Below are 9,526 nucleotides of genomic sequence, written 5' to 3'. Positions count from 1 at the left end.
ACACACAAAGAAGAGACGCCACGAACATGCACAGCCAGCACCGCGGCGTCAAAAAATTGCCTTCCTAGATTTTTCGCTGACGGCCAACGCCGCCGACGCCGACGACACCGGCTTTTCTGCGACACGAGCTCCTTAACGCTGTCGCGTTAATACAAACGGAGCATGCGCGAAGGCTGCGATTCTATTCACCACCTCCAGGCGTCTTTGTCCTCCAACTTTCGTTTCTGGCGCTGCGACAAACACAATCTCGCCGATTTGACTGACGGGGCATATACGCGTAAAATGTGATATAGCCATTAAACTTAGCTAAAGTCCCTTAAGTTGTAACCAGGACAACGTACTCGCTCTTTACTCACACAAAAAAGTATCAATTTATTGAGGCCTTTATACGCTCGCTTTCTCGCGGGAGAAGTGCCACAGAGCACTTGGGAGCGCCCAGTTGGCATCCATTTTGTAGCGTAAAGCTACACTACGCGGGTTGGAGCCGAGCTTCGCGTGCGTGTGCGCTTGCCATACTGCGCATGCGTCGCCCTCGCCGCCGCCGACTGCGGCTCATTTCAGACGTGTGACGTCGCAGTCTCCGCAGACGCGCCGGCGCCGTGTGCGTCCGCTGCTGCATTTGCGGCCTAAATATAGTCTGACGTAGCGTGAACGCGCGCACACGTTACGTCACGTTGGCGAGAACAACAGCGCCTATAGTTCGACCCATGGTTCGACGCACTGGCGCCGCCAACGTGACCAGATGCGGCCAACCAGGCCAACGCGCTCCGACGCCCAGGGCGTCTAACGACGCTCGCCCGCGCGCCGATAACGTCGCACAACGCGTCTTCACGATTTCGGTGCCGCGTGGCACTGCGCATGCGCGAGGAGGGCGCACCGTGCGTATAAATGCGCGGGAGGGACGGTTGATGCAGCGCGCTCGACATGGAGGAGAGTCGAGCCGCCGCCAGTCGGCGCAAAAGACTGGAAAATTGACCAAACATAACCGTACCTTTACGCTACGTATATCCTGGCATAGCTGAGCTAAGCCACTGCCAATTTTTTATAGCTAAGCTGTGTATGGCTAGAGTTCTGTGCATTTTTCGTGTCCGTCAACAAATATGGGTGAGCAAAAAGTATCATCATCAGCAATGGCTCGTGCCACTGCTCGCGCGTTCGTCGTCGTCATTTCCGTCCACAGTTGGCTCCGTTGCCGATCATCAAGCCAGCGTTCCCACATTGCCCCTCCCTCTGCGAAGGCGCTGACGGCACTGGCCCACTGCCAGGCGGTGTGGTGACCTTGGTCTCAAATTATTTGTCCCGATATATCGCGAAATGAAAACACAAATGTATATAACGAATGCATAACACGAATGAACGGGGATGTATAAAAATATCTGTGCACAGATATTTGCGCCTTTCGTCACAATGACCACTCATATAGACAATAAATGTGTTCGTACATTTCTCACAATTTCGTGTCACGTCTTCGTCGTGTGCTAGACAGCTTCGCTGATGATCCACCTTCACAAAGTGAAATGGTGCAAGATTTTTTTTATTGTTAAATACACCAACATTAGTTGCAGCAATTAAAGCGCCACTATAATATTTGAACTGGCGCTAGCATCTTGGGCGCCCTTTGAACCGTTGAAGAGGAGGAGCATAGACAAATTGCGTTATGTCGAACTGTTTATCAGGGTAGAACCCAAACGGGCGTTTAGGTCGAACCTCAATCGTCTACAATGCCGCATCCCTATGTATACAGTCGTATACATCTGCCATCTGACCTATATAGATCTGACGGATAGATCAACGTTAATACACACACTAAACAAAGCGCATTTATTGTTGGCCCACGGGCAATTGGACATTCTGATGGTCACGTCGCGAAAACGCCGTGACAGAGCAGAAAAGAGAAGCAAGTATTAAAACTGACGCTTTTCTTCTTCCTTTATAAAGATGTTATCTCGCCGTTATCATCAAAATGGATGCGCACCCTATTCGCCATACGCCGCCATCTCTCAGTTGGGCAAAGTCACTGCGCAGTGTCATCCGCGGAGTCCCGACTATTTCACAGCCACCCCTTGGACGACGTGGAGGCCACCTTCCGGTCCCCGTCCGCGGTCGAAGTCTGCAGTGGTCGCCGCCAGTGGTCCAGCTGAGCAGTGCCCGCAGAAGTCGTCATCGTCCTCGCGGCGACGCTCGCAGACGCATTGGGAGTCGTCTTGGCCGTCGCCGCGAGGGCAGCCGGCGGAGACGCCACGAGGAAACGGGGCGGTTCGGCGAAGCCCGCTTCGTACAGCCGCTCTCGGTACGGCAGCCGGTGCTTGAACTCCTCGGGACCCCAGTCGGAATCGGGGTCAGCGGCCCGATGCCAGCTGAACCCGCACTGCACGAGCTTGACCGCGGCGACTATGAACAAGGGCGCAAGTCCCACCACGGCCAGCACCCAGCCGAACACGTCGGCCCACAGGGGCAGCAGGTAGTCGCCCACGGTGCTCCTCGGGAAGACGTACAGGGTGTACACGAGGAAGCTACCCAGGACGACGGGCGCGCAGTACTTGAAGGCGATCAGGACGAAGTAGCTTGGACAGGAGCCCGTCATGAAGGTGATGTCCAAGCAGATCCGGTTCATTCCGTAGATCCAGGCAAATATGATCGTCTCGGCCAAGCAGGCGATCAGCATGATAAGGCCTCCCAGGTAGTTGTCCAGGATGGTAATGACGTACAGACCCACCTGTGGATGTCCAGTACAGGAGGTTACTTACTGCCATTTATCTGCATGCTGGTGGTTTAGTAGCCGCAAATATCTGGCCAGGACTCGTCTTGTCGCCCTACGTGTGGTGTTGATACGCGCAGTTTCGTTTTAATGCGCTAGCATTCTCAGGGCACTTCACGCACTTTCCGGGGGCTATCTAGCTATCTGTCCGTCCGCAATCAATCAATCAATCAATCAATCAATCAATCAATCAATCAATCAATCAATCAATCAATCAATCAATCAATCAATCAATCAATCAATAAGCAGTTCCAACCTGCGTGCACAGTACGAGTCCGACGAGGAAGCAGCCCGAGCAGTACATGAAGGCGGTCAGCGCGCGGTGCCTGGCGAGGGATGGGAAGAGTTCCCGGATGGAGTCGGTCAGGAACTCGCAGCAGCCTATCTCCGAGCTGATGCCCAGGAAGAAGAGCATGGCGAAGAACAGCGCCGACCACAGGTTCGGGAACGGTATCAGGGAGAGCGCCTCGGGGTACGTGACGAAGGCGAGCCCCGGACCCGCGGCGACCACGTCGGCCACGGGAATGTCCAGCGCGTGCGCCATGTTTCCCAGCACCGAGAAGACGACGATGGACGCGAACGCGCTGGTCAGCAGATCGGCGACGCAGACGAACGCCGCGCTCGACGATACGGTCGCCGTGCGGAACGGCTGGTAGCTGCCGTACACGAGAAGGCCGCCGGTGCCGATGCTCAGCGAGTAGAAGGCCTGCTCGGTGGCCGCGCGCCATACGTCGGGGCTCAAGAGAGAGTCCCACTGCGGCACCAGCAGGTACCGCAGGCCGAGGCTGGCGCCGGGCAGAGTGACGCCGCGTACGAGCAGGACGGTCAGGATGACGTACGGGGCCATCGCTGTGATCACAACCACCTTGCCGATCACCTGCACGATGAGCGTTAGAATGACGCTTATTGGGCTGCCGCTGTCCCCACGACCACCCATACATGACCGTTAGAATGATGACACTTATTGTGTTGTCGCGGTTACAATGACTACCTTGCCGACCAGACCCTGCGCGAGAAGCGTGACTGTTAGAATGACGCTTAGTGCGCTGGCGCTGTCACCATGATCACCTTGCAGACCACCTGCATGATGGGCGTTAGAATGACGCTTATTTGGCTGTCGCTGTCACTATGAAGATATTGGCGACCATCTGTGCGGGGAGCGTGAAGGTTAGGATGGCGCGTGTGGCGGCTTTCGCTGTCACCACGCACATCTTGTCGACCACTTGTAGTGCGAGGAAGCGGAAAGAGTGCATAGTTGGGAGAATAACAGCGTGCTTAACAAAATTCACGCAGAAACTCCTTTCGGCGTTGTCTAAGTATGCGTAAGCATTGTGCCACTTGCTCATCTCCACGCAACCGGGTGTCATTATCGACGTTGTGAAACTTGATCCGGCCAGTACAAACGACGGCTCTGCGGCGACGCGAAGTGGTGCAGACGGCGGCGCGAGGTGCATTGATGACGCAAGCAAAGTACTGGAGATATATATAGCTGCGCCAGGTGCGCTGACGACGTTGCTATCATTATACGCCATTATCGCTGTTTGGCGACTTGTCCATCCGCGTCAAACAATTACGAACCCTGATCAAACGTACACCGGCGGCGACTGCGTATACGGCACGGACACGCGGACCGTGTCTTGAAAGCGACCTGCGATGCGAACAGTGTGTGCCGATTGCGGACAGCTCCGCGTGTTGTGTTTTCGCCGCTTCGCCATGGCTTCGCCTTGAAGAGAGGCGCGCGGGCCCATATCTTGAAAGCGATCTGCGAAATGGTTGGGTGCGGCTTGTGCTGAAAGCTTCGTGAGCGCTGTGTTCTCGCCGCCTTGTTCGCGTTGAAGCGACAGGCAGCGCGAAGTCGCTCGCTGCTGTGGGCTCTATCTTGAAAGCAATCGTACGTTACGGGACGGACGGACATTTTTCTCGTTGGGTAAGCACAGAAATATTGACGCATTTGAAGTTCCGCATTCTGGAGGGTGTTAACTTTGCCACGAAACGATAATCGCAAAACAGGAATCGCACGCGCGTCCCGTTGAATTTCTTACAGGAGAGAGTGCGGGCCGAGCGCTCTGTGTTGAAGGAAGGAGACGAACACAGGAGTGACGACAATAATTATTGCACTGCAAAGTTATATCCCGTGAGTACAGATTTTTACGCGTCTACGGTGCACCTCATTAACCGGCGCCACCTGCAAGTTTCTGAGGAAAAAAATTGTAGGGTAGAGATCCGAGCTGGTTGCATTGGCTGTACGAGTGTAGGAACACTGGGAGATTCTAAGCTTCATTTGCGAACGCCGGGTCCCATTCGCGCGTATACTCCCCGCGATCCAACCAGAAACACTCGCCTTGATTCCCTTGAATATGGCGAGGAAGACGATCGTCCAGCAGATGGCGTAGCTGATGGCCAGGTTGGGCTGGACGGAGCCGACCTGCTCGAAGGACGACGACGCGTTGAGCAGCACGCGGTTGTAGAAGACTTCCACCGACGAGGCGTCGGCGTCGACGCAGCCGGCGAAGCGGCTCTCGTACTCGCTCTGCGACAGGAGCACGCTGCTGCCCGCGTAGGTGACCACGACCGGCGATTCTGCGTCGGTGTCGTTGAGGCCCGCGAGCACGACGCTCTTGCGGACGCTGGCGCAAACGCGCGCCGTCCGGCGGCGCGCGAAGCATCCGTCCAGGGCCACGCCCCACCAGTCGAAGCAGTCGGTCCACGGCAGCGGAGTCTTGAAGGAGTGGTAGAAGTAGAGCACCGTGTACGCGATGATCATCTGGTAGTAGAGGGTCATCACGAACGCGGCCCACATCATGCCGAACGCGTTGCCCTGCGCCAAACGTGTGCGTGTGTAGGCAGGGTTTAAGTGATTAGAGAACTTTTACGGCGTATAGCTGCTAAGGGCTAAAGTTCCCCCAGGATCGTGTCCGTGTGTGGACGCAAAACTCCACATACGCGGGCAGTTCCCGAAGATGGTGCAATGTCGGGCCGAGCCGCGGCGGAGGTGAGGCAGGCGGTAAGCCCTCCCCATACGTGGGCCGATACCGAAGCTAGTGCAATGCCGGACCGACCCGCGGCGGAGGTGCAATTCGCCATTAAGGGGCCCACATACACAGCTTCGCTGGTCACCCTTCTTCACAGAGTGGAAGGGCACTGTGTGTTAGGCCTACTTAGCACTGAATGTGTAGCGCAGACACATTCACAAGGTACGGAGGAGAAGCACAGTTCTACTATCCACCCTTGTGAAGTCGTCCTCTTTTTTTGCGCTACCTTCAGTTGCAAGTATGTATGGCCAGGCTTAGACACGTATGGGCAGGCTTCGTTGTTCCAAAAGGAAGGCAGTTTCTTTGCCGGCCATCGTCATAGTGATTCTCAAAAACAGCGTCAAATCGGCAGGAATTATGTGGGCATAAACCACCTGAAGTAAGAAGCAAAGACGAACGCGTCGCATGTGCGCATTCCGAGTGACTACCACGTGAGCCCACCACGTGATCCACGCAACCATGGATTACACTGGCTCGGGATCGTGCCAGTTTGCCATTGCCCACTGCATCTTGGATCGGTCCGCTCAACACGGCGAGAAACGGACTGAGCGGAGGCGCCAAACCCCCGGGTAGGTAGGTAGGGAGAGCTTCGATTTAATGAAGGAATTATGCTCTTGAAGGCGTGTACTTGCTGAAGCGAGGATATTTAGTAACCGTTCGTTGATTGATTGATTTCTGGGGTTTTACGTGCCAGAACCACGATTTGATTATGAAGCACGCCGTAGTGAGGGGACTGCGGATTAATTCTGACCACCAGGGGATCTTTAGCGTACCTCAATGTGCGGGACACGGGCGTTTTTTCTTTTTTTTTTTGTATTTCGCACCCATCAATATACGGCCGCCGCGGCCGGGATTTGATCCCGCGTCCTCGTGCTTAGCCGCGCAAGACCTTATAGCGGCTAAGCCAACGCAGCGGGTTATCGTTCGTTGTACGAACAGTAGTCGCACGAGCAGAAAGCAGTATTGTAGCCAGACTTTCTACATTTGGACGGAACGCAACCCGGCCATCATGTTAATGCGCCATCAGCATATAATAAGTCACTTACCAGAGTTGAAAACAAGCGTGACTTCATGGTGCCTACTGGCGGTTCGTCCACTGTGTGTCGGTTATAACTAGACGAACTTATGCTTTACCGATAAAACAGTCGAAATTGTGAGTGGGACTGAGCAACAATAAGAAGACGCAAAATGAAAATGTGCTCGAATACATTGCTCACCTTTTCCAATAATCTCACTCCCTTGCGTTGGTATATTTATTACGTGTTACTCGATCGCAAAATATTCTCTTCCTCCTTCTGCCGACTCTCACTGTGGTGTGTGGTTTTTCTTTCAATTTGCATGGTTTCGTTTTCAATAGGCTGTAAGTAGGGCGTTGCTAGTGGCCAGCTAGCGAGGTGCGCCTGACGTCATTCAGTGCCGTGCTATATATTGGCTGACATAAAGAAAAGAAAAAACGTTCTCTTCTTCTAACTTGCGTCTGTCTCAGTTCACGTCGCCAGCTGGGCGCGTTCCTTTGTTCATAGACCGTTGTGCCCGTCCCCTGATTCGAATACGCGACACACATGTTGCAGTTTGCCATCCGTGACATGTCGACGTGGCACCTCAGGTCACGTCAAACCTATGTAAGTGGCCTGTCCGAATAAGCAAAACGTTTCCCCACCATATATAATCTGCTCATTCGCCTCGTCACTGCGTCGCATTCAGGTCAGGACACCTGGCTGTTAGGCCTAACACCGGTCGACCGAGGACACCGTGAAGAGACTCGCCTCAGTGGCGTAGCCAAGGGGAAACACCGGACACGTGTCCCCCCCCCTCTCCTTCACTTCCGAAATTGCTGTGCATAGTATGCGGCTTGCCCAGCGTCCCCTCCTACTCCTCCCACTCTCAGTCCACGGTCAAGTGCGGGTCCCCCCGCCCCCCTCCCTTCCTCCAAAGAAAAATTTCTGGCTACGCCACGGGCTCACCTGCAACATGGGCGACATGCGGAAGACGCCTAGGGGACCGCGGCCGCAGAACTGTCCCATCAGGAGCTCGAAGTAGTAGATGGGCCGGCCGATGAGCAGGTTGACGACCACGTAGGGCAGCACGAATGCCGAGCCGCCGTACTTGTACGCCACGTACGGAAATCGCCACAGGTTGCCCAGGCCCACGGAGTAGCCGATGCAGGAGCACACGAACTCCAGGCTGCTGGACCACTTCTCCTTCCGCTCGTTCATGCCGAGTCTCGGTTCGCGTCCCCGCGGGCACTTTGGACGAAGACGGTGATGCTGCTAGGCGTCGAGAACACCCGGAAGGCCAAGACGCTCGACTAATGGTTGCGGCGGACCTCGAGCGCGGATGGCGAACGAGAGAGCGCGTGCATGGCGCGTGCGCAACCACCGGCGCTTCTTTGTCGTCATTCGAATGTACAGTTGTTCGATCGTCTTTTGTTGGTTTAGACCCGTGAGTCTGGCTTCTCACCGACCGATAGTTATTGCCTTGCTGTAGCAATTTTTTTTTGCATTTTTCCTTCAGTGCTCATTTTATTTCTTTAGTCCGGTTACCCTGTTTTTAGGCCACTTTCCGTAGTGGTCACGTGCCATAATTGAACGTCATCGTCGCTGCGATCGTTATCACCGTCATCATAGTCGTAAGTGCCAATGAAACATTCTCTGGTTTCAGTGTTGCAGAGGTGTATAGGATCTCAAACAACACAAACAGGAATGACGCGCAAGGATAGATCAAACTTATTGTTGCAAATTATGTAATTCTAGGAAAAATATAACCGGAAACATAAACGCGCCCGAGGGCATTGCAGAGGGTCCCTCATAGGAAAGCCTGAACAGCGATAGCTATATACTGACGGCAACGCGAGCAATGATGGTGATAACGCGACGGGTGCCAAACAAACAAACAAACAAACAAACAAACAAACAAACAAACAAACAAACAAACAAACAAACAAACAAACAAACAAACATCGACTTTACATGTGCTGGCTTCCGCTGCCTGGCCGAGTAGAAACAACCGATTGCTCACTACACACCACTATACTACCTACTGCTAACTACCACAACACAACAGCACCCACTAGGCCACCGTACCCACAGGCGTGTCTTGGGCTGCGACGGCTTTGCGTTTGCCAAAAACTCAGCGGTCTGCTGCAGCGCCGCCGCACGGAAGGGACGGGAAGCACACCGCGCCGCGAATCAAGGAGCGTCTGCGTCTAGAGACTCATGGGCCGTTATGTACGCTTTTTACCTGCGACGCAAATATCTCTATTATAGCTCCTTCGCTATGTCTGCTGGTTAAACTTACAACGGCAAATGGAGGCCCCTGGAGAGCGCCTGAGATAATTATAAGGCGCAGGATTTCTCCGGGCTTGTTGCACAACTTCTTTACTTTAGTGAAGGCAGAGGCGAATAACTCGGCGTGAATTTATCAATGTTTATTCACATACGATACGTGTACCGAGTTCTTGCAACACAGCCTGCGTCGGAGCCCCCAAAGCGGCCGTATGAACCTCGGTGTCGGTTGGGACTACGACGCCCAACCGACATTGGTGTCGGGTCAGCCTGCTGTGCTCGTTTGTACACGCCGACGATCGCGATTTCCAGACGGTATTGCCCGATTTCCGCGTAGGCGTTGCAAACACTTCTTTGTGTGTTTCGACAAGTCTCTTGTTGCTGAAGTGGGTCAACAGCCTCGCAGTGGAGTTGACTGGAGGGACAGCAAGTGACGTACACTCACTAGAATA

General features: G+C 54.2%; 1 protein-coding gene across 1 annotated transcript; it reads right to left on the bottom strand.

Annotated features, from left to right (window-relative positions):
* Nucleotides 1-1,798: 1,798 nt before the first annotated feature.
* On the bottom strand, nt 1,799-8,141 carry LOC126533700 (sodium-dependent proline transporter-like). Its single transcript, XM_050180888.3, has 4 exons — nt 7,755-8,141; nt 5,100-5,576; nt 3,015-3,635; nt 1,799-2,716 (listed from the first exon to the last, which is right to left on the bottom strand). The coding sequence occupies exons 1-4, from the start codon at nt 8,004-8,006 to the stop codon at nt 2,051-2,053; spliced, it is 2,016 nt and encodes a 671-aa protein (XP_050036845.2). The 5' UTR covers nt 8,007-8,141; the 3' UTR covers nt 1,799-2,050.
* Between the last annotated feature and the right edge of the window lie 1,385 nt (nt 8,142-9,526).

This window comes from Dermacentor andersoni, chromosome 7 (assembly GCF_023375885.2).
Source record: "Dermacentor andersoni chromosome 7, qqDerAnde1_hic_scaffold, whole genome shotgun sequence".
Lineage (NCBI taxonomy): Eukaryota > Metazoa > Arthropoda > Arachnida > Ixodida > Ixodidae > Dermacentor > Dermacentor andersoni.
Note: the sequence above shows the minus strand (reverse complement) of the source record. Positions and strands in the feature narration are given on the sequence as shown.